Source organism: Pangasianodon hypophthalmus, chromosome 5 (genome assembly GCF_027358585.1).
Source record: "Pangasianodon hypophthalmus isolate fPanHyp1 chromosome 5, fPanHyp1.pri, whole genome shotgun sequence".
In the NCBI taxonomy this organism is placed as follows: domain Eukaryota; kingdom Metazoa; phylum Chordata; class Actinopteri; order Siluriformes; family Pangasiidae; genus Pangasianodon; species Pangasianodon hypophthalmus.
The window spans coordinates 20,661,788-20,687,662 of NC_069714.1; the positions used below are offsets into that span (position 1 = coordinate 20,661,788).

The following is a 25,875-nucleotide window of genomic DNA, read 5'->3' on the forward strand; positions in this document are numbered from 1 at the left end:
CGTACAACATAAATTTTTTAATCGTTTAAAATGACATGTCCAGGGATACTTTAAGAAGTTCATGGCAAATGCCCAAAGGGAAAAAAATGGCACATTATAAAGTGTATGTACATGTAACCACACTGGAAAGCTTGTCTGATAAGCCTCTGAGTGGATTTGCTCAAAACAAGCAGGTCAGAACAGAACAACACGAGACATACTGATTACGCAGGCAATGCCATGGAGGCACTTGGGCACAAAGAGATGGGAGCACACAGATAATTGCTCACACTATAAGAAACAGTACCTTCCTTTGCTGTGTTTTCACTCTTTTCCCCCTCCCTTTTCATCTCTTTGTCCCTGTACGGCCACAGTTTTCTACAGCAAGTCAGGCCTTGGTGGTCTTCTCATATTACGTTAAACAATAAAAACACACATTTGTGTGATCCAAATGCAGCTCGTGTGTATACACACATACATAGTTACTTCCTGTCTGCCCTGAAACAAGGGGTGTAACATTTCCAGTGAAATGATATCAGCACTGATATTTGGGGTTGGCCAAGAAACAAGCCAGCCTCTAGATGGTTGCAGGTTTGAATACTGAAAGTATTTGAAAGTGTTATCAGTGTTATGATTTCTATCACTAACTTCAGCCGTCTAGAAAACAAGCAGAGACATACTGATAACAAACTCTGCCTGCCAAGCATTTATAATAGCACAACAGAGATGTACAACGGATTGTCCTTCCCCTGTTCACTTACATGCTGTTCTGAGGCTGGATAGCCAAAACGTGTGAGTACTCGGTAGTTGGCACAGATTTCCCTAATCAGCCAGAATTCCTGTGTGCTTCCTGCTGTACAGAGATTAAGGGGCAGTAGACTATGGGACAGCACTGACTGAACACCAGATAAAAGTGGTGCCGAATGCATTTTTTCCCCCTAAACTCCCCTTTTACTAGCAACCTCTTTATCAATCTCACAGCTATGAGGAAGCTCTCATATGTAACAAGCAGCACAAGCAACGTTGCTCCACTCAAACCTTTAATAATACAACCTCAGAAGAAAGCATCAATAATAAGAGACAAACTAAGGCTAATGAGAATTAATGAGGGAAGCAAATCAAAAGGATCCAGCAAGATGTTCCACAAATGTATTTTGCATCTGTGAATTTTGCAAGTGCATAAAATATTAGTTAATAAGCAACACAGAAAAAAGGAAAGCACTAATTAGGAGCTCACAACTAGAGCTGTGAAATTGAGTAAATAAAGTTTACAAGTACATTCTTACCAAACAGGTTAAATAAGAGGTGACACAGCGAAACCCAGCACTCCTGTCTGAGTGAGTCTGAACTCCAGGGATATGAAGCAGCAGGAGTACATGCTACAGTATATTTATAATATGACACTGGATTTAGGTTTGAGTAATCTATGATTTGAATATTGGGAAAGAAAAAAAAAAACAGACAGTAACCCAGGCTTGTGAGCACAGGCATCTACTTTGATAATCTCAAAGTAGAATAAAGTAAAATGTAAAATTATGAAATAATTTGGGAAACTGGGAAAATTTAAATAATAAGGAATCCTGAGCATGGGTTACTGTTTGTGTGGAGTTTCTGTGCAGGTTCTCCTCGTGTCTGCATGGGTTTCCTCCAGGTCCTCCGGTTTCCTATATACATGCTAGTAGGTGGATTGGCTAAGATAAATTGCACCTAGTTGTGAATGAGTGTGTGAATGTGTGTGTGTATGATGCCCTGCAGTGGACAGGGTGTATTCCCGCCTTGCACGGTGTTCCTGGGATAACCTTGGGAGCCACTGTGAACCTGACTAGAATAAAGCAGTTACTGGAGATGAATGAATGAATGAAACCTTTCTGTTCCTACATTTCAATAATGAACAAAATAATTATGATTATCAATTTAGCTCCTACAGTGCAGCTCTATAATATAGCACACACCGCATAAACAACTTAACACACTATCTATAACCCCTGTTGGACAGCGTTTGCGCTATACATGATACCAAAGACCAAAACATCTGGACAGATCCTATTAGCCTTAATGCCTTCTCCATTTCTGCCATTGTGTTTAAGCTATACTGCTCTGAGTCTGTTCATAATATATATATATATATATATATATAGAGTGTGTATAGGATGGAGACTGCTGTCTCTGGGGCTGGAGTGGACATGAGACATTTTTTTGTGCCTGCTGGGAGCCTGACCTCTGACACGGACTGTTTGAAAGTTTAAAAACTCCTCCTTTTAAATTGTGACTGTTGAATGTACTCAGCATGAAAGCAGTTTGGTGTTTAAGTGACAGTCAAATATAGGCTTCCTGAAGACACTTAATTTAGGACAAAGGTTAATCCCAAAACAGACATGGGTGAATTCATTTCAGTGCTTTTTTTAGTAAGAAATATGACTCAAATTATCATGAAGCCACAGAAATGGCAGGCAAATAACTCCACAAGAAATAACTGTCAACTATCATGAGGAAGCTACAGCACATTTCAGACACACACACACAAACACACACACACACAGTCTGCTGACTCAAACAAATCCACTGCCTGACAGTCATGACTGTTTCTCCAAATCACTGGGTGAGAGGACATAAGCACTTTTCATTGCTTACCCAACACAGACTAGTCACAGTGCAAATACCCGCTAGGCAGGGCACTTCATAAACAAACTGCAGCTTCACTGTAAAATTAAGCACAGTGACTAACAGAACACCTGGTTCACCTAAACAGAAAGAAGAGCACACCCATGACTTCATTTCAACACAATGTAAACGCCATGCTAAAACCATTCTCCATGAAGCAAACAGCCATAGCACATAAATCATCCTCTGTGCCCCCGGGCATCACTAACAGTCAGCTTTGTGGAGTGCAAGGAGCAATAATACCATTTCAATTCCAGTGTCAACTTCAGCTGATCTAAAATCATTAGTGAAGCACTGAAATGAAAATGTCTGGCCATACTGATCCAAAACACAGATACTGAGAACCAAAAGCCAAGATTTAAAAAAAAAAACAAAAAAAAGCATAATTTATGCCAACTATTTTTTTTTTTTTTTTTACTTTGAATGAAAGGCATTTGGAAAAAACAAAAACAAACAAAAAAAAGAGATCTCTAATAATTGTTTTAAAAGCCAGTAGGAAAAAAAGTTGCTAGTGATTGGCACAGCTAAACAGAATTAAATAACTGCATATGTCTGTCTTTTATTAATTTTAATTAAAAGGAAAGGAAAAATTTAATCTGCAAGTAAAACATATAGTAATTTGTATTAAAAGTACAGCAATTTAAAAAAAAAAAAAGGACAAGAGCAGAGGGCTTCCTGCAGGCTGTGGAAGATATCAGAGACTACATTTGAACAGAAGCTGTGCTTTATAAATTATATAAATTTATCATTTCCAAAATTAAAAATTTGTGTCTGGATTTCTGCCAATTTTATGACACTTTGTGAAAATATCCATAGTTAAAAGCTTTATATAAATAAAGTTGAATTGAATTGAGCTGAAATGCTAACACCTAGTTCAAATCGCACATGAAGTCAAAACGAGTAAAGCTCAGAAAAAGTCCAAGATGGGAAAATATTTGGTCTATGAAAAATAGTTAAAGTTATCATCTACAGCAGTGTTTTGCTTTGGCAAGGTGTAAACACAGATTCTATTGTTAAGTGTTTAAAACATACAACTTGCCAATCTGAAGAGCCTGCTGCTGCTGATAGCCACAAAAATGAATTCATCTTCATTCATTATTTCTGTATATACGCTAATGCCAAGACACGCTGAGGTCTACTAATTTGACCTATCTGATAGCAGTTTAGTTTAAATTATTGGTACCTTCATCATTAATTTGGTTATGCTAAAATCTTAAGCTTGGATCCCAATCGGATCACAAACAAACAATAATCAAGCGTGCTACCACAACAAAAATATGTCTATCATCTATATATTACATATACTGTATATCGTATTTTATTTAGGGTTCACATGGCCACTAATAAGAAATGGTACCCATTTTTATCACCAATAGTTCAATAATAATTGTAAACATCTAGCAAAATCGGTCTTCATTGGTGAATAGCGAACAGAAGTTTCGTCATCAACTCCTGCTGTAAAATGTATATGTATGCAGAATACAGATCAGCTGTGGAAAATGTGATATGATATATGCATGAATGGTGAGGAGACACAGAGATAATGGCTTGCCTACAAGGTCATGGTTGCCAGATTGATTGCACCATTTCCTGTCCAAATAACCCAGCTGAATTCACTGTAACCAGCCCTGAAATGTAAAGACTTACAGCCACTGGGACGAATCCTTTTCGGCAAAAGGTGTTTAAGTGTTATATTTGAACATGCTCTTTGGTCAAAGGGTTCCACATTTTTACTCTTTTCATTTATAGCCACAGAAAATTCCCTGAAATTTCAGTGAATCCCTAATCATTACTGGCATCAATGCTTTACAAAGATGACACAAGCATCTGCCCATGCTGAGAGAAGCGTGTCAGTCATGATCACAGCTTGCAGATGGCAGCTAACAGCTGGACTATGTGTCTGAGGTCTCGGGCAACTGTACATGAAATACACTGATGATCTATATCCACATGACTTAGGCTATGTGCAAACAACACATCACAATACTGCACAATACTGCACACAGTGTAAGCAGTTCAGTCAAAGCTTACAATGACCACCTGTACAAGAACCACTGCTGTGAAATGTTTTTACTGTCTCTTCCCCATAGCTCCGTTTCCCCCTCATATATCATGTTTGTGGGAGGTGACGCAGCCTCCGGTTCCACTCGTAGGATTGCCAGCTGGGATTCATGCTCTGTGAAAGATGGATCAAAGATGGCTGCCCTGGCTGACAAAAAAACTCAGTCACAATCCCATACACACTCCATTACAAACAGAGCATTTCACACTGTATGTGTCTCCTCTAGGACTTGTGTTGTAAGCAAGAATGTCTGGAGAAGCATCCTCTATCCTCTAGATCAGGGCCCTGAGGCTCTCGACAGCTGAATCCACCCTTCTTTCACAATTACATGATGTAATCTCAGCAAACAAGGCCAGTCCTGGAGTGGGGACTCTGGTGGAGTCCAGTTTACTGCTGCACATCTGCTACATGTAGATAGCTTAACCATCACACACTTGATTTTAAAGGAATACACCAGGAATTTTACCTAACATCTACTTACTGCATGTCTGTCATATGTGTAACTACTACAGACTATAATTTCAGCATGTTTCCCTGTACTAAGAAAATAACTGAAAACCCAATGGGCAAAAGAAGTCTAAGGGCAGTTGCTTGGGCAGTCAGTAAATATTGATATAAATTGTAGAAAGTGTTCATAAATTTTTAGATGGAAGGATCCGTGTTTATGTGTTACCACGCTAAAAACATAAACATAGAAGTATTTCAGTTTCCACCTGAAGACTGACGGATATCACAAAACCTCATTAAAAAAAAAAAGCATAATAAAAGAGAATAACTTTTTATTATACTGCCCCAGTGTTGGTAAGTACTTTAAACTACATAAGAGCAGATTTGGTAAGACATCCAGTCATGGCTGTCTCATCCTAAGACCAAAATTAATATAGTAACATTTTAATTGTCTTCTGACATAACTCAATAACAGCCTATAGACTTACATTATAAGTGTTTTTAGTAACTGGGTTGCCTGTTTCTACATGCATGGAGACACGTTTGAATTATTCTTTGCGGTAATTACACCTACACGATAGATGCGGTGGTGAGAGATAGAGTTGAAAAATGCTAGACTATCCCTTTAAGACAAAGTTACATGTGGATGGTCTGCCATCCGATGCAAATCAGTATGTGGAGAGGCCTGTTAGGGCTTTAGGCAGCTTAGCTCCCTTCTACTCTATGAAGTCTTTACAGGATTTAAACTATAATTTAAAATATCTGAACCACTCCATCAGCACAAACATCCTCCTGCTTTTTTTCCCCTAATTCAAAGGTCAGATATGTAAAATGTAAAAAGGGCTTTTACTAAACTCAGGGTCTGCCATATGAAAGAGGCGAGGTTGAGAGACGTGGAAATGTCCCTGTGCCTTTACTCTTCTATAGCCGTATACTGTAATGATTTATAATCACACTGTCTGGTGTCACCCAGGAGAGGATGGGTTCCTTTTCAGTCTGGTTCCTCTCAAGGTTTCTTCCTCATGTCATCTCAGGGAGTTTTTCTTTACCACTTTCGTCTCTGGCTTGCACATCAGTGATTTAAATCTACATTTCTGTAAAACTGCTTAGTGAAAATGTCTATAGTTAAAAACAATATACAAATAAAATTGAATTGAATTGAATTGATCATCCACTGCAACTCCAAGTGAGCTTTTCTTTGTCTGAAAGTTCTTATATGCCAGAAATTAGAAGTGACTGAATTCCAAACACTATTTCAAGAAAATATGTCTTGAATCCAGCTATCCAATTTTTATTATCACATTACAATTTCACTGTCAAATCAAGTGGAACAAATCTGATTGGTAAGGAGCATGGCAGAGAATCTAATTTTGGACATTTGAACAAATAAACATTTTTTTTTCCTTAGTTACAAATATATTTTTTTAATGAGAAGGTAGATTTTAGTTTAGTGGTAAAATATATGCAGATAATAGCAGCACCAGGACATAGAAACAGAGTGAAAGAGCAAAAGATTGTGAAGAATTAGATGTGTAAACTAATGAAATGAAACAGAGGATAGTCTCAGTGTACCTGGCAATACACTGTTCATTTAACCACTTTGTGAAATGCATTACTTAACTCAAACATACAAAGAATAAAGTAGAGGGCATCAGAAGATGAAATAAACCATCTATCAATACCACTCAATAACACAAAACAGAAGTACAACTAAAACTATTTCAGAGGCTGAGAACCATACAAATACCAAATGGCCAGGCTTTGGCCTGTTTCACAATAACAACATTTTATTCATCATGCTTGTTTTGGGAGTGTTGTTAGATGCCACTGAACTATGCAATCCGCTGGGTTGGCAAGTAATTGGTATTTCTGAGCCCCCCCCTTCCTGCCATTTGCCCTCTATCCATGGTGTCAGGCTTTTCCCCCAGACTGACCTGTATTCCTCTGAGCAAGAATGCTCAACATACAGGCTAATCTTCCCACCCATTTCACACTGAAAGCTCTGTACAGACCTAGCTCTACACACCTCCATAAGCAGCAAACAAAGACAACAAAGTTTCTTCATTCATTCCAGACTGTGACTACGTGCTCGGAGCAAAACATGGGTATAATTACACACTCAAAACCAGCCTTTAACAAAAAACTTAGTCTTGAACTGTTCAAGACAAGAAATAAGAGAGTTCAATAAAAGCAACAGTGTGTATCATCTTTCAACCCTTAGACAGCTGGATGACCTCTCTGCAGGTAACCTTAAACAGCCTCGGGGATGATCATAAGCCTGCTATTCTCTGCTCTTTTACACCCTGACTCCCATTCATAAGTTAACTGATATCTATAATCACTTAACAGTAAGATGAAATTTCATTAAAACCATATCCTTACACTGAAAACATCTCTTCCGTAGATGAATAAAGGTGTTTTTTCTTTAGCTCAGTTGTCCCATTAATGATGAACAAAATTTTACATACGCAATATATATATATATATATATATATATATATATATATATATATATATATATATATATATGTTATTCCTGCATACAGTTGAGTGCAAAAGTTTGTATACCCACAAGGCAAACAAAATACTGTCAAGACACACAAGTAATAAAAATGGTTAAATAGTCTATGATTAGACATTAATAGTAAATTTTAAAAAATGATGTCAAATCAAAAGTTTGCATCTCCCTTCCTGAATGTGATAAAAATACTCTGCAAAAGGCTCCCTTACTCCCTTTGCCTTAATAAATGCCTCCAATCTTTTGTACCCACTGAAAAATCCTTGTCATCTGTGTTGGCAGGCTTCGCAATGTGTGTGTGTGTGTGTGTGCGTGTATGTGTGTGTATGTGTATATATATATATATATATATATATATATATATATATATATATATATATATATATATATATATATACATACACATATATACACACACACACACACACATATACGTACAATAATTCATGAAGTCTTGATGTGACAGAACTGATATTTTTTTTTATCATGTAGAAGCAAATCAGCAACAAAAGACCCATTTAAAATCAGAGATTTGTTCAAATGAGAACTAGCAAGTGATGCATTAATGACATGCTGTATGGTGCAACCGTAAATTAGTGTAAATATTAGGGTGAACGTAGCGCAGAGTATTTTGGATCAGGATCAGACCTAAACTGGCAGAACAGTGGGAATGTAATGCAGGCAGTAGATAACTGCAATGCAAACCTGAGGCCACTTGACACACTGCTGGTGGAAATGGAGCCTGGGCCTCCTGATGTTTACTGCAAAGCAGCTGCTGTCAGAGCCTCATGGCTGCACACAACATGGGCTCAGATGGTCGTGCAGGTCACAGCCCTGGCACTACAGGTCCAGTTTCTTATTTCTACACGATCACATTGATGTTCAAACTACAACTGAGCTGCTGCATGCTTCAAATGCAATGCGATGGTGGAGGCAGTGGAAACACACCCAGCACAGACGTGGGATTTTTACACACACACACACACACACACACACACACGGGCTATCTGAAATTGCAGGTTTTCTGCGTTTTAATCATATGTGTACGATCACAGGCCTGAATATGCTCAGTTTTCCCTGCTGCCAAATGCGTCCATCCAGGAGATGTACACTGCACATAATGTCTGATCCAGCGCCTGTCTCTCACACACACACACACACACACACACACACACACACCACAACGCTGTCAGCGCTCTGACACACAAAATACAAGCGGTTTCATGTGAACAACACCGATTTCCCACCTTTCTCCTGACAGTGTTCCCTTTAACTCGGAGACATTAGCTCCTGTCCCTGTTAGCTACTCAGCTAATGCACTGAATATAATAAACCAGCACATTACACGCCTTTCATCTGCTCTGACTTTTCCTACAGTGAAAATCCCTCATGTCTAGTAACAGCAGAAGGCAGAAAGAGCGACTGACCGTTACGGATCCAGGGTGACGGTGGAAGGCTCGTGAATGGGAAATGAGCAGATCCACAATGGATTTGGAGGAAAAAACCGACGTGTTGCTCAGATTCAGCTCGACTGAATCAGTCTGCGGTTAAACGCCGTTACCGTGTTCACAACCGAGAGACTCGACAGGCTCCTTCAGCTCGGAGGCGCATTTACGCTCCCGTTTCCGTTCCCGCACCGATGGGAGCTGCTGCTGTTACGGCTGCTGCTGGACCGACGCGCGTGCACGAGCCTCCGCTTCCTGTCCAGCCCTGAGATCCGGGCCAGCGGCTCCGCGAGCGCGCGCCTGCCCTGCCCGTCTTACGTCACCGCATTCACGCAATCCCCTTCAGAGGGTGTGTCCTCTCATCCCACTATTATTCCCATCCTGACCTGGTGTGTTTACTCACGAATTACTCATCTCTGTTTGCACTTTCCTTTACAGCAGGGTTCCCAAACCCTCTGGGCAAACTATCCCAAATGGAAATTATGAATTTCCCCCGAATGGACATTATGAATTTCCCCCGAATGGACATTATAGACATTATGAATTTCACCAAATTTGCATTAAGAATTTCCCTAAATGGACATTATGGACATTTTGAAATTCCCCCAAATGGACCTTATGAATGTCCCTTAAATGGACATTATAAATTTCCCACAAGTGGACACTATGACTTTCCCACAAATGGACATTATGAATTTCCCCCAAATGGACATTATGGACATTATGAATTTCCCACAAATGGACATTATGAATTTCCTCAAGTGAACATTATGAATTTCCCTCAAATGGACATTATGAATGTCCCCCAAATGGACATTATGAATTTCCCCAAATGGACATTATGAATGTCCCCAAAATGGACATTATGGTCATTATGAAATTCCCCCAAGTGGACATTATGAATTTTCCCAAATGGATATTATGAATGTCCCCAAAATGGACATTATGGTCATTATGAAATTCCCCCAAGTGGACATTATGAATGTCCCCCAAATGGACATTCTGGACATTCTGAATGTTCCCCAAATGGACATTTTGAATTTCTCCAAACAGACATTATGGTTGTTATGTAATTCCCCGAAATGGACATTATAAAATTCCCCCAAATGCACATTATGGACATTATGAATGTTACCCCAAATGGACATTATGGTCATTATGAAATTCCCCAAAATGGACATTATGAATTTCCCGAAATGGACATTATGAATTTCCCCATGTGGACATTATGGGCATTATGAATGTTCCCCAAATGGACATTATGGACATTATGAATTTCCCCCAAATGGACATTATGAATTTCCACCGAATGGACATTATGAATGTCCCCTAAATGGACATTATAAATTTCCCCCCAATGGACATTAGGAATTTCTCCCAAATGGACACTATGAATGCTCCCCAAATGGACTTTATGAATGTCCCCAAAATGGACATTATGAATTTCCCCAAGTAGACATTATGAATTTCTCCCAAATGGACATTATGAATTTCCCCAAGTGGACATTATAAATTTCCCCCAAATGAACATTATGAATGCTCCCCAAATGGACATTATGAATTTCCCCAAGTGGACATTATGAATTTCCCCCAAATGGACATTTTGAAATTCACCCAAATGAACATTATGAATTACCACCAAATGGACATTATGAATTTCCCCAAGTGAATTTCCCCCATATTCACTAAATGTTTCAGCATACTTTCATTTTCTTTACTTCTGTTGATCCACTGAGTTAGAGCAACTCGACATTGTAGAGGAAATAGTGGAGGTGGATGAATTTCCCCAAGTGGACATTATGAATTTCTCCCCAAATGGACACTATGAATGCTCCCCAAATGGACTTTATGAATGTCCCCAAAATGGACATTATGAATTTCCCCAAGTGGACATTATGAATTTCTCCCAAATGGACATTATGAATACTCCCCAAATGGACACATTGGGGAATGTTCCCCAAGTGGACAATATAAATTTCCCCCAAATGAACATTATGAATTGCCGCCAAATGGACATTATGAAATTCCCCCAAATGGACATTATGGACATTATGAATTTCCCCCAAATGGACATTATGAATGCTCCCCAAATGGACATTATGAATGTCCCCCAAATGGTCATACTGAATTTCCCCAAATGCACATTATGCATTTCCGAATCTTCCGGATTATAAATTTAACTTCAAAATTCATAATTGAGGACTTGTAAATCCATATTCACTAAATGTTTCAGCATACTTTCATTTTCTTTACTTCTGTTATTCCACTGAGTTAGAGCAACTCGACATTGTAGAGGAAATAGTGGAGGTGGATAGAAGGAGAAATTTCACTCACTCACTTTCAGTAACTGCTTTATTCTGAACAGGGTCACAGTGGAGCCTATCCCAGGAACACTACCTGCTGCACTACCATGACACCACAGAGAAATGTGTACATTTTATTGCTGAACTCTACACTACACTAGTGCAGCATGTCAGGATATTGTAAAAAGCTAAAATAGCACATACACTCTTCATTTAAATGTGGCTTGATTGAATGTGACTCCCAGGAACTCCCATTTCAAAATGGTCTTCACAGTTAGAGCAAAATTCATTATATAAATTTGTAAAGTAAAACAAAAAAGGGGACTGTGAGTTTTTTGTCATGATCCCATTTGTAAATTAAGTGACACCCACATGGGCTCATGACCTCCAGTTGGGAAACCCCTGGTTTATAACTTTTCTTTTCTTTTTTCACACTTATTATCATACTCATTAATTGTTTTATTATTATTTATATCCAAATTGATGTAGAGGTCTCTAGTATACTCTTGACCAGAGGTCCTGAAAGGTGCCCGAACGCTGTCAGGGGTCCGTGTAGGGCCCATGATTTTTGAAAATTATGTTACACTGGTAAATTACAAATCACCAAAATCAAATTTATTATATTTATTATTGAATTCATATTGTTATTAGCCTCATTAACTGTTCAGTTGAATTGGATCAGATTCAATCCAATGGATTTAATCCAAACATCAATAAATAGATAAAAGTCTTATGGTACACTATATCCACAGTGCTACGTGTAAGATATATAGACTATTAATGGTAAAACACAAGGGGTCCAATCCCAGCGACAAGATAACATACCCTTTAGTTCCCTTTTTCCTGAAAGTGTAGCATATCCCTATAATACAACAAAAAAAACCCACGCACATTTATTTTAACTAATGAGAACTTTAGTCTGTTAATGGCCCTTTATTATCACAAGCATTGAAACTGGTCAAATAGTGCATACTAAGATATTTATTAAAAAAAATAAAGAAAACAAAATTACAATTAAAAAGTTTACATTATGTTTTAATAACCATGTTTGCATTTATATATGCCTCCAGCCTCTTTCCTTTACTCTGAACAGATTTAGGATCCTTTCAAATTATAATATTTGCACCCCACCCCCTAAGCCTCACATATCTTTTCTAACTGCCAGATTGCTTTGCACATCTTTACCCATGTGTCTTGTCATGTGAGTTATAGCTGTCAGATGTCATTCACCACCTTCTTTAAATCAGGTCTGGAGACTGAGAGGGTCATGACATAACTTTGGCTTAATTCTATTGGTTCTTTTCACGTTATTTCTCTGTTGATTTTTATGGGCTGTTGTTATGGGCAGCCTGGTGGCACGGGGGTAGCACTACCGCTTACAGCTCCAGGATGCCGGGTTGATTCTGAGTTTGGGTTACTGAGAGCAGTTTGTATGTGTGGGTTTCCTCCCCCACTCCCCTTAACATGCCAGTAAGTGGATTTGCTACTCTAACTGTGTAAGTGCACTGTGCCCTTACACCCATTGTTCAAGGGACAGGATAAAGCTGTTAATGAAAATGAATGATTATTGTCGTGTTTCAGGGTATAGCTACATTCAACTTTTTTAATCTCTTATATTGTAGATAAATTGGTTAAAAAAAAGTACAATTGCACTCATCTATTTTTAATTTTACCTATTACTCTTCCATCCGCTCACATATATGTTGAAGAAATTGTTTTTAATCTAATCTGACATTTCATCACATTGTAGACTGTGGCATGCAGTGCAGTAAAAAGTATATGACTAATTTGTTGCACACCGTTTGTAGATTGTTGTGGACTATGTGCATTTCCAGTACAGGAAGGAAAAGGTTTGAAACAAATGCACAAACTGTGTGTGAAATGTGTGCACCAGTTTCAGTTTGAGCACCCTTCTGTAATGTTGCTGGAAGACACAGAGACTGTGTTGGTGGGTGAAAGGGGCTTTAAAGGTGGAAACATCAGCAGCCAATATATAGGGGAAGAAATTGTGAGACCAATACTGACTGTGCTCTGAGGCTACAGTCTAACCACATTAGAGAAATCACAGCTGATGAGTCATCACCACTCAAACCAAAAGTGAGACCACTATAGTCAATATATATCTGCACCCCAGAGCATGTCATTGTCCTGATAATGAAGCCACACTGTATTGCTGTTTTGAAACATTCATATTTTTAAATTGCGCACAGATATTCAGAATTTTCTTTGGATTGCTGGGTATGTGATGTTGGAGGGAAATAAGTTCAAATGAAGGCCAGACATTTGAGGAAATTACCTTGTTCATAGACTTGATCTGTGTGTATAGTGCCACCAGGTGGTTCATATCAGTTATTGCCAGTCAAAACTTTTATTTTAGTACATGCAGTGTAAATACTTGAAATATGTTTTTGTAAACATAAATAATCAGATAATACTAATCAGATATTTTACAAAAAACAGACAATATTCCAAATATTATTAATCAAATATTAATTTTTTTTAAATTAAATATAAGTTGTTGTTGTTGTTGTTGTTGTTGTATATACTTGTATATATATGAAATATTCAGTCACAACTAATCAAATGCTACTGAACTGACTACTGGTTAACAGGAACACTATTTTCAGTGTACTGATGTAAAAGATTCAAATCAGCAACTGTCATAGCTATATACAATGGAAAAAAAAAAAACTAAACCACACCCAAAAAATGTCTATTTCCCGTGCCTGTCAGACAGCAATGTCAAAAAAAACCTACTAAAAATGAGAAATACCCCCAGACTGTGCCATGTTGTGATGTGACCAATGAAAGGAAAGTTGTGACTCATTACTAAAAAGGTCTTCAGCCCCCACGCGACCTCCTCATTTCAACAGAAAAGATCAAAATAGATTGTTTCTACAAAAAAAAATAGAAATTGTGGTCCAACTTAGACTGAGTAATATGGAAAATTCTCCTTGTCCTAATTTATCTCTTTAAGGTAGAATAACTAAAATCAGTAGCTGAAGATGCTTGTGGATTTTTAAATACAGAAATTTACCAATTTCACAAAAATAAGTGACATTTCAGTGAGAAATTAGACTGTTGTCTTTGTGTTAGTTAGAGCTATGTATAATGTGGCACAGTTGATATATTCAAGTCAGCTGTTTTTAGGTGCCTCTAAGCTGAGCGTCCTCCCATGTGTAGTCAAGAACAGGAAAACGGTGTCGTCTGTTCTTCTTTCACTTGTGAGAGGTAGCAATGCAGAGATGCACAGCGACTGGATTGCTTGCATTATTGTGCTCCTGTCCTTTTCTCCAATATTTTCCTGCTTTCACACCAAAGATGGGGAAAAATACAGCTTACGCATCAAAGGTTTGTGTATTTTACTCAGTATACAGACAACTGCTTAGTTTTCGGGCAAGTAGTAAAGCTACTAACATAAAGCCATTGTAAAGAGAAACAATACGTTCAATTATTATGGGGTTTGTAAGTGGTGATATCTCTGAGGAAGATATTAGTCTCTAGAAAGAATAGTTTCAAAAAGAAAGCAAGACGGAAAGAATGAAAGAAAGAAAGAAAGAGCAGTACTTAAACATGATACACTGTAAATAATGTAGCAAAATAGATTTGATATTTGATATTATATATTTGGCTCAAGATCACTGCTGAGAACCTTTTAAATACCCTTATCTAGATAAATATTTCCATTTTCATTTATTTTTCCAAAGTAAAACGTGTCACTTGTAGCGAAAGTAAAAACCATAATCAAAATAAATAGAGAGGAAAGTGATAAGAAGAGAGGAGGAGGGTAGTGACAGACCACATCCTGACACCTCTCTTCTTTCTCACCAGAACCTTACAAGCTTCCAACAATGTGTGTTGTTGTGTTTTCAGACAGGTACCTGGTAATACAGACAGTGATGTCAGATGCTGACAATGCTTCGATCAACTGCCCAGGTCTGGAAGTCAATAAGGAGAACGTTCATATCACTCTATACAAGGACACAGAGCTGCATTTTACAGTTTTCCAAAAGACTCAAGTAACAAACACCTCAAAGGAGAAGCAAAGGTTTAGTGCCCATGTTAAGAATGACACTGTAGATTATGTGATAGATATGCCTCAAGTCAGTGACACAGGCTTGTACAACTGCACAGTTGCACATGGAGATGCTGCCAAAACAACTCACACTTATCTTCTTGTTACAGGTACTGTATTTTCAGGTTCAAGCAGAAGCAAATAGCAACAAACAGCATATGTCTAAATGCATTAAGCCCTTTGGTAAAACTCTTATCCGATTATTGTTCTCTAGATCCAAGGCTTCCGTCCTCTATCCATGAGGGACAGACAGTGTCTTGGCTACTGCTTGCAGCAGGCTGCGGGTTACTGGCTTTGTATAACATTATTTCCACAATTGTCAGCTGCTTCTTTGCTGTGAGTGTCCACATATATGACCCACATATAATATACAAGATCAGTGACAAACTGTGTATTTCAGTTTATATCTTTCAGTTTAGATCTGCATGAGAGCACTGAGAAAAATGACGTTAGCAAGTGAAAATATATCTTGAACACTGGCAAATTGTTCTAATATTTCTAATTATGAGATTATTATAAATCAAATATAAGATTATTTAGCCTATTAATTTAGCTTCTTTGTAGAAATTAATGCTTAAAATTAGAAAAATATCTCCCAATAGAACAAGATTATTTCAAACTTGAAATGAGTAAATAAATGTACATATATATATATATAAAAGCAGCATATTACATAAGAGATACTTTTCAGACAAAAAACATAACGAAGGCTGCTGGGTTTTGCTGCAAAAATAAGAAGCAAGAGCGACAGTAAAAGTCTCCAGAAGAACAGTGGCTGGTTCTGCAAGATGCTCAGTAACACTTACAGCTCATTTCCTTATAAAACTGCACACACTGTACCTGAGACTACTATTTTTTTTTTTTTAAAGCAAAGCATCGTCACATCAAATATTGACTTTGTTTCATTTATTACTGTTTACTGCTCTTTATAGTTTTTTTTAATGTAGAAACATTTAGTTTCATTATTTTTGAAGGCATCTTTACTCTACAGCATTTCTATGCATATGCCTGAGACTTTTGCACAGTACTGTATATATTACTAATTTCAAGCTTGAAATATTCTTGTTCTATTGGGAGATCTTTTTCTAGATTTTTCTTTTTCTTAGATTTGGTTTATTGTAATTTTATAATAGGAACTACATACATGTGACTATATTCAAATTATTTTCACTTGCTTAGATTTTTGAAGTGAGGTGCCTTGAACACCACATGGCTACGTTATACAATATTATACAATATTATACAATATTTAACATGTACAATATTTCTGTTTCTGAACCAGTGGAAACTCAAGCATCAGGATACATACCAGAATGACTACTTCAACACAAGGCCAGGAGAGTTCTCAAAAGCCAAATAAGTTCAGCATCCGCTCCAGATGCCACCCAATCACTGGCCATACCAGTTCACTTGTAACTGACCAGTAACTGACCAAGTGACTATGTCCAGTCACCTTAGTAAAAACATTGTTCTGATTGTCTAAGTATAATTTTGAATATGTGTGTAATTTATTAAAATATTTTCTGAATATGGACTTATTGGGAAAACTGTTCAATAAAACAAAGTGTGTGAATTTGCCCAGTTGTGATTATTTCCATTATTTAAACATTTTGATGTTATATTTTTTTATTTTACCATAATTAAAACTTTTATCCAATCAATACTACAATGAAAAATAAATATCTTAGCAAGTGAAGATGCATTTTGCATACAGGCATTTTTTTCTGGCAGATACATTTTTCTGGCAGAAGCATTTATTTCCTGCAGTGAGCTATATTCATGTGATATACAGTAATGTGCAAAAGTCAGAGAGCACTCTTGTTTTCAATCAAATAGCCATTCAGTATTTATTGTTAATTATTTGGCGGCAAACAATAATGATGAGACAATGTATAGTACACGAAGACCTATGTGATTTTCTGTTAAACACATTTTCCCATCATTATTATTATTGTTCATAAATTACTCAAAGGTCTTCAACAGTAAAATAGTATGAAGTCTGTAAATATTTTATTTGTAATATTGAACTTTAACGCTGACCTGCATAAATACGTACTGCATGGCTGTTTGACTGAAAATAGAATTAATGTCCTGTACATTTTTCCATCATTATTGTTTGGTGAATGGCCAAGAGTGGACTTTTTGCACAGTACTGTAATTACTTTAAATGAGCAAAAATGTACAAAAATAGGTTTAGTATTACATTAAGAATAAGAAGAAGAAAAAGAGGAAAAATCTCAATTTAAAAACATTTGTCTATATTCTAGTAGTTTTCACTTGCTAAGATGACTGTACATGTAACAATATAAAACAAACACAAGTCAGATGTATTATCTGGTCACATTTATTCCATCAAAATAATGTTCTGAAAATAGCGTGTACATGTTTTGTGCCACTCAGCATATATTATCATAAAATAAGAATTGAAAATTTTTAGAATGCCTGTCTCACACATGATAATCCTAAATTTCATGATTTAGCACAACTATTTCACAGAAATACCACATTACTGTTTCCATTCTTGGCTATCAGAGTTTCACTCTGAGTTTAACTCAGAATGGTTCAGTTAAACTCTGGTTAGGTTTGTTCATTTTGCTGATATGTTGCATTTTTGCAATTGCACGTTCAACATTTTTCCATCAGTTAGCTGCAAACTTGCATCACGTATGACATGCAAATGTAAAAAATTAACACACTATACGGGCAGTTACCGTCAGCCTGAGGTTTCCTGCCACAGTCATGATGTCACAGAGGTTTCCACAATAGTTTGAAGATTTTCAAGCATAAAAAGACAATGGGAAATACCACCAGCATTACACAATGATTGCCTTCGTTATCACACTGATCGTGGGCTTCCCACTGGGGCATGGTGAGTACCCTGCAATTTAGCTACCTGTGGTCTTTTATTAGAAATATTTTGAAGTTTGCTAAAATTTCTCTCTTTCTCTGTCCCTCCAGCTTTCACTGTGTCTCAGCCCTACTATGCAGTAGGAGCGCGGGGGCAAGTGTCTTTGCATTGCACAATTAACACAAGGTCACAGCCAGAAGAAATGCGAGTGTCTGTATATAAGGGAATGTATGGGGAAGAAAGGATCTGCAGTGACTATGTCAACATCTCAAACCCTCACATAGAAACAAATGGTAGAATCTACTGCAGAGGTAATGTAAGCACAGGCAGAGTGGACCTGACCATCTTTGGCTTAAGGGGGGAGGACACTGACATCTATCGATGCCAAGTAGATGCCATCTTCCCACCACCATACATCAGCAAGTTTGGGAATGGCACTCTGGTGTATATACCAGGTAAGAGATGTTGCTGAATCTGGCATTCTCTTTCTCTTGATTTATCTCTCTCTATGTTAATGTTTGTCCACCCATGTACCTGCTTACAGACCTTGTTCGTATGTAACTGCAAAAATACTTTATCTTACCTGAATCTTTGGAATATATTACATACATAATGCTTACAGAACACCTGCAGTTAAAGACTTAAGTCTATTGCTTTTTTTTGGACGTTATCACAGATAACTGAAGTTTAAGTCACTTAAATAAAAATCCTCTGAAGCATATAGACAGAATAGTGGAGTTTGAGTTACATTATCCTTTAATATTGCATGTGTGTATACTCTCACCTTATATTCCTGTACTTTGTGATTGTCAGCAGTGTCTAGTAGTAGTATGAGAGTGGCAATGTTTAAGTCTTTAAGTCTTTAGAACTTACTATTAAACATTTTAGAGTGACACAGATGACTGAAAACTTTCGTAGTTATGTTTTAACAGTATCCTATAACTTTTGCTCAGTAAAAGCAGACACAATTGACACATGTAGGTCAGCGTAGGTGTACCTAACAACATAACAACTGAGCCTAAGTCTGTAACAACAGACAGAGAGTCTATCTAGAGGGACTCTAGAGGGAGCCAGAGATCGTAGACCAAAATGTGTGCCAGAGATCTCAAGCCATAATGTGCATTCTTAATGTTGTGGTTTATTCAGTGGAAACGGGGCCTCCCCAACCCACATACTGGATTCAAAACACTACAAAAATAAAGCTTCTGGTTGACGTCAGTAGCTCTGTGGATGCATTGATAGGAACTTTGATCTCTGAATTGAAGTATTTTGCTCTGAAACTTTTTCCATTTGGTAAAAGTTTCGAGCAATAAAACCCTTTTTATCTTCAAAATGTTTTTACTGAATTCAAGTGTATTTGCTGTACTGAATAATCTGTTACATTTTTCCACTCCAGACAGCCCTGAATGCCCCCCTGAACATACGCAAGCTAGGATTCAGGAAATCCCCGAGATCACATATGACCAAACCCTTTCATTTCCCAACATTCTGCTCTCTGCTATTCTCATAACCACCACCATCACCCTCATTCTACAGGTACATTAAACCTTCTGTAGACTACTACTACTACTACTACTACTATAATAATGATAATAATAATCATAATAGCACCTGTTCAATCACCTTACAATTGCTGTAACAATAGTAAATCAAACAACAAAGAAAATAAAGGTTACCAGCCAGCTAGACATCAAACATCACAGGTCTGGGGTTAAGGTTAGGATATCTTAAAGCCCAGAAAACTGAGAAAACAAGTGTTAGAGTTTTTCTAAATGAAAAAAAAAGAAAGTTCCAGAGTCACCCTAGAAACAACACATACAGTTTGTTTAATTTAGGTATCCAGTGTAGTTTTTTTTTTTTTTAAAAATGCTGATCAAATGTTGTTTTTATTTTTATGCCCAGGTGATGAAAATGATCCTGACACAACGGAAATCCAATCATGTGACACAAACAGTTTCACAGAAAGGCGATTACAGGAACTTTTGGTGATATGTACTTATACTTATCAGTGATATTCATCTGACTCTGCATTACCAAAGAATTATACTATTATACTATAATAGTAATAAATTACCACTATTTTCTGTTTTATCTGAAGGTAGATAAATAAGTCAGCTTGTCGCACAGCTTCCTGTGCAATTTCTTTCGAATTTTCAGTGGAAAAGAAACATTACATGTTTCCTATGGAAGTGTACCCAGTGTTGAATAACTGCCTCTCAGTCAATTAAACTCTTTAAAAAAAATAATTATGTTTCTGTTTCCTGTAAGAATTAATCACCACATGTATTCATTACATCAGAAATGACTTCTCAAATTGAGTAGGGTGTATTCAAAGAACAATTGACTCAGACTAGTAACTACAGTCTGTTTTTCTCTGTGGTTATTAGATTCATTTGAATGCTGCGTCTCTAAAATGGTAGGGATGATTTCAGTTTAGCAATGCAGCACGTCAAATCATGTCATCATAGGAAAATAAGAGTTAACTACAACATTTATGTGACATATCCCTGATCAATTTCAGTATGTGTGATTCACACTACAAATGTTCAATATACATGTAGTGACAAACCATTAGAGACACTTAGATCATAAATCATCTAAGAAGGCAACATAATAAATATGAGCAGTAGGTGTAACACACGATTTCAATTCACTGTTATATAGAAGTTAATTGACATATCTTATTCTCTGTGGAAATCCTGTCAGTCTATATGGGTAATCAAGGAGGCTTTTAACCTCAGAGCAAGTTTCAGAAAACAGGACTGTATTAAAGAATTAAACTGACGTATAATCACAATCTTTTATTATAAAATAAACTTAATTTTAGAAGAAACTGCATACAATGTAAATTTTAGAAATGGCTATCCATTTACAACAGGATTTCAGTCTAAAGTCAAACACTATTTTGTTAATAATTAACTGTTTATTACCAACTATTGTTAACTCCTTTACATCCCAGCTTATTAGTTATTAGTCCTAAAGGTTTTTGAGAGAGCTCAAATTTAGAGAACAAATTCAGTTAAAGCTCACGAGCCTGGAAAACAGTCACATTAACAGGTGTATCTAAATGCAACAAACACCTCATCATACGGTCTCTTCAGGGGCCTAAATAAAAGACTTGATGAAAGGAAACTACAGATGAATAAGAGAAACAAACAAAAAACATTTCACTACATTTCACTATCATAGCATAGGTTTGGAGAATGACCTTTCCATTATTACGGGGCAGTGGCAGCTTATCCATAGGAGCAGGTGGGGCTGAACCCCACCATATATATCAGCCATTCAACAAATATTAATCTTCATAAAGTCCTCATTCACAACTACATACGTTTTAAATTCTGAAAAAAACCCTGAGTGACCATTTATTTATTTATTTATTTAATTTATTAATTTATTAAATGTTGCTCAGCGGACAGGACAGGTAAAAATTCACCAGATAGTAGTCTATAGCAAAAGTCAGTTGTGAGTTTGAGGCTGTTGTTATTAATGTCATCCTGCCCCACCAAAATACATGGTCACAAGCTGCTGCTGGTATTAAGCCCAGTTTGGAAAGTCTTAATTTTTTAAGTTGAACAGAAACATGTAGCTAGTATTTCTGGGACAGTACTTGTCTCATTTGTATCTTGTGATGTTATCTTACTCAGTGTGTGTGTAGTTTATTGTATACTGTCCTTTACAAAGTGCTAACCCTGACCATTTTTTGATCAACCCAAATAAAGATACATATGCATTCTTTCTCCTAGCTGTATTATCCATATTTATTAATTCATTCAAGACTTTTTATTCAATATCACTTTGCTCAAGAGCTCCTGATTCCAGTGGTGTAGCTACGGGGCTGAATTTTGAAATTTCCAGTTCCAAATGCTTATTCCCGGATTGTTAATATATCAGAATCAGAATAATTTTATTCACCGTATACGTTTGCATGTATTAGGAATTTTTCTTGGTGTTTGGTCACAACACGATACATTCAACACTCACATCTCAGACAACACATTTGTCCTAATACACAAATATTTCACCTTAAGTGGAAATGGTAGGCTCAGTTGGAACAATTGTGATATATAATAAATAATAACAATGATATATAGTTCATAAAAACATTTTGCTTGTTACTGGCAGGTCAGCACTGTAGTGATTACTGCATGCTGCCTATCCAGCCTGGTCACACATCACACATATCACACATAAAGCTCAGCTTATTATTCTATCATATTCTAGTCCTTAGTATGTCCACAATTAGTTTTAAATACTGCACTGATCCTTCATCGCATTGAGTGTACAAGTTCACATGTTGTCGCATGTTGTCATGTCTATCTTGCTCCACTCCTGGAGGATGACCTGCTTGAGTTGGATGGGGAGTGCTGCGAACTTGTCTCCTCAAAATTCCCCACAGGGTTGGGGTCAGGTGATATACTTGGCCACTACATCACTTTCCCTTTGTTCTTCCTTAGGAATGTAGCAGTGGCCTTGGAAGAATGTTTGGGGTCATTGCCATGTTGAAAAAGTGCCCAACAACTCAGGGTGTGGAGAGAAGGTAGCATCTTTTCTTTCAAGATTTTGCAGTACATCTGTGAATTCATGATGCCATAAATGAAGTACTGTTCTCCCACACCGTCAGCACTCATACATCCCCATATAAGAACTTTGCATCACTGCGCTGCACTGTGGAAACCATGCACTTCTCACTTTACTTCTCCTCCTTGCGACACCATACATTTTGAGCATCATCAGATCCAAAAATAGTGATTTTTTTTTCTCATCAGACCAGAGAACAGATTCCCAAAAGTCTTCATCTTTTTAAATATGGGTCATTGCAAAGGCTAAACAGACCTTCTTGTGCTTTGAATTCAGTAATGTCTTCTTGCATGGACAACAAACATGGAGTCCATTTCTGTGCAGGATGCGTCTTACGCAAATGACACGGGAGCTTCGGTCTGACTTTCCACAGCTTTTACCAGCTCTGAAGAACTTGCTTTGTGAATTTCCTGCACTTTTCCCAGCAAAAAAACTTTCACCATGAGCTTATGATGACATCCTGAACGTTTCAGGTTGCTTGTCTATAGTTCTGAATTTCTGTATCAGTTTTGCTACTGTGTTTTGGCTTAAATGATTCATTAACCTTTTTGTACCTTGTTTTCACTTGTGCAATGAAATAATTTTCCTTCTTACATTTCCAGACAGTTCTGTCCCATGTGGTGGCATTGTCAGCAATAAGTCTGGGAGTGACTCACTGTGTTAAGTACTACTCTTAATTGAAGGTGAACTGATGATGGATAGACCTTTTTGAGTGTGATGACTCAACAGACACATCTGCTGGTCATTTACCCTTCGCTAGCCACAGGAAACAAATTTTGGGTGTTCTAAAACACTGCACTATATAGGAGCCCCAAATATAGTATAGAGAGAGAACTGTTAGCTTTTAGAGATGTGTACTCATAGGTGTACTCATTTATGCTGTGTAGTGTTACTTTAATGAACATCATTATAGCACAATTACTGCATAAAAATGTTATTAAATGTCAAACTTGTAATAATTTTTTAATATTTAATATTTTAATTTTTTAGTATATAATAAACATTATTGCACAGTAATTGTGGTATAATAAACATGTTCATAAACAGTCGATGGAGTCACTGTCACAATTCCATATTTAACAGCCCCTAGTGTCAAAAATGGGATTAGAATAAGAATCTGAGCGTCTGAGCAGTGGAGGTTTACTGCAGGAGAAGGAAATGAAAAGTAGATCAGATATTATAAGATAAGATTTTGTTTTTCCTCTTATATGTTATTCTCAACATTTCAGTTTAACTGTCATAAAGGTATTAACATAACGTTGTAAATATGATAAAATCTTAAATATAAATATCACAAAGTCAGGATTATCAGTGTAATTGGACAGTTCATGTGGAGATTTTATTCTGTACATTTCCTCTTCCCCTGCCTGAAATTAATTCCTGGCTACGCCACTGCCTAATTTACATGGTCCTTAACTCAATCCTGTCAAAAGGATGTGTCAGAATGAAACACTGAGCATTACCACGACTGTGGTCTTCCAGGTGTTGATTTCATACTGCTGACCAATATTGCACAAGGATTTACACTCACTGTTTACTTTAATAGGAGCACCTGTACACCTGCTCATTTATGAGCATGTGGCAGCAGCGCAATGCATAAAATCATGCAGACACAGGTCAAGAGCTTCAGTTAATGTTCACATCAAACGTCAGAATGGATAAAATTGTGATTTCTGTGACTTTAACCATGGCATGAATGTTGGTACCAGATGGGTTGGTTTGAGTATTTCTGAAACTGCTGATCTCCTGGGATTATCACACACAACAGTCTCTAGAGTTTTCACAGATTTTAAACAAAAAACATTGAGTGAGGGACAGTTCTGTAGGTGCAAATGCCTTGTTGATAAGATCGGTCAGAGGAAAATGGCCAGATTGGATCGAGCTGCCAGAAAGGATATAGTAACTCAAATAATCCCTCTTTACAACTGTGCTGAGCAGAAAATCATCTCAGATGGGCTACAACAGCCAAGAACATGAATCTGAGGCTATCATGGGCACAGGCTTACAGAAACTAGACAGTTGAATATTAGAAAAAAAAAATCACCTGGTCTTTTTCCAGTCTTAAACAGTCCAGTTTCAGTGAGTCTGTGCACATGATAGCCTCACATTCTTGTTCTTGGCTGACAGGAGCGGAACCTGATGTGGTCTTCTGCTGTTGTAGCTCATCCACCTCAAGGTTTGATGTGTTGTGCTTTCTGAGATGCTTTTCTGCTCATCATGGTTGTAAAGAGCTCTAATTTGAGTTACTATAGACTTCCTGTCAGCTCAAACCAGTCTGATTATTCTCCTCTGATCTCTTTCATCAACAAAGTGTTTCTGCAGACCCTCTGCACACAGGATGTTTTTTTTTTGTTTTTTTTTCGCACCATTCTGTGTAAACTCTAGAGACTACTGTGTGTGAAAATTCCAGGAGATCAGCAGTTTTCGAAATACTCAAACCAGCCCATCTGGTTTGAGTATTTCAGCAACCATGCCAAGGCTGATGTTTGATGTGAACATTAACTGAAGCTCTTGATCTGTATCTGCATGATTATATGCACTGTGCTGCTGCCAAATGATTGGCTGATTAGATAACTACATAAATGAGCAGGTGTACAGGTGTTCCTATTAAAGTGTACAGTGAGTGTATACAGACTATGTGATTTATCTATTAGCTGAATTCGGCACCATTTTGGTGTATATTTCCACAGACAATATATGTGCTAATACGAGCTCTTGACTCTTCTTGACCATAAGAGCAAAAACAAATTCGGTTATAATTATATTTCATATCAGTCCACTAAATAGGACAGATACAATTTTTTTTTTAAATGAACACTTAATGCACTTAAGCATTTTGTTTTCTATCTTAGACTGATTATCTGTAGAGTACATAAATAATCTCTCAGCTTGTCAGCATCAAACATTATCTTTTAGTTCATACAGATATCATCTTGATAGAAATCACTTACATTTG

General features: G+C 37.1%; 3 protein-coding genes across 5 annotated transcripts in view; 2 read left to right on the top strand and 1 right to left on the bottom strand.

The window, feature by feature from the left end:
• raph1a (Ras association (RalGDS/AF-6) and pleckstrin homology domains 1a) overlaps positions 1-9,418 on the bottom strand; it is a 65,300-nt gene extending 55,882 nt beyond the window's left edge. Inside the window, exon 1 of one of the 3 annotated variants that reach the window (XM_053234528.1) lies at positions 9,095-9,418. The gene's annotated coding sequence lies outside the window, so the exon portion shown is untranslated. The remainder of the gene's footprint in view (positions 1-9,094) is intronic. The other 2 variants (XM_026912910.3, XM_053234529.1) reach the window with 2 other exon arrangements.
• Positions 9,419-14,507: 5,089 nt separating this feature from the next.
• LOC113526238 (uncharacterized) lies at positions 14,508-17,063 on the top strand. The gene is made up of 4 exons (XM_026913108.3): positions 14,508-14,766; positions 15,289-15,600; positions 15,705-15,826; positions 16,773-17,063. The coding sequence occupies exons 1-4, from the start codon at positions 14,520-14,522 to the stop codon at positions 16,848-16,850; spliced, it is 759 nt and encodes a 252-aa protein (XP_026768909.3). The 5' UTR covers positions 14,508-14,519; the 3' UTR covers positions 16,851-17,063.
• Positions 17,064-18,261: 1,198 nt separating this feature from the next.
• Positions 18,262-20,548, top strand: cd28 (CD28 molecule). Its single transcript, XM_026913103.2, has 4 exons — positions 18,262-18,359; positions 18,449-18,793; positions 19,735-19,874; positions 20,241-20,548. Exons 1-4 carry the CDS (start codon positions 18,311-18,313, stop codon positions 20,325-20,327), a joined length of 621 nt encoding a protein of 206 aa, XP_026768904.1. The 5' UTR covers positions 18,262-18,310; the 3' UTR covers positions 20,328-20,548.
• Positions 20,549-25,875: the final 5,327 nt, after the last annotated feature.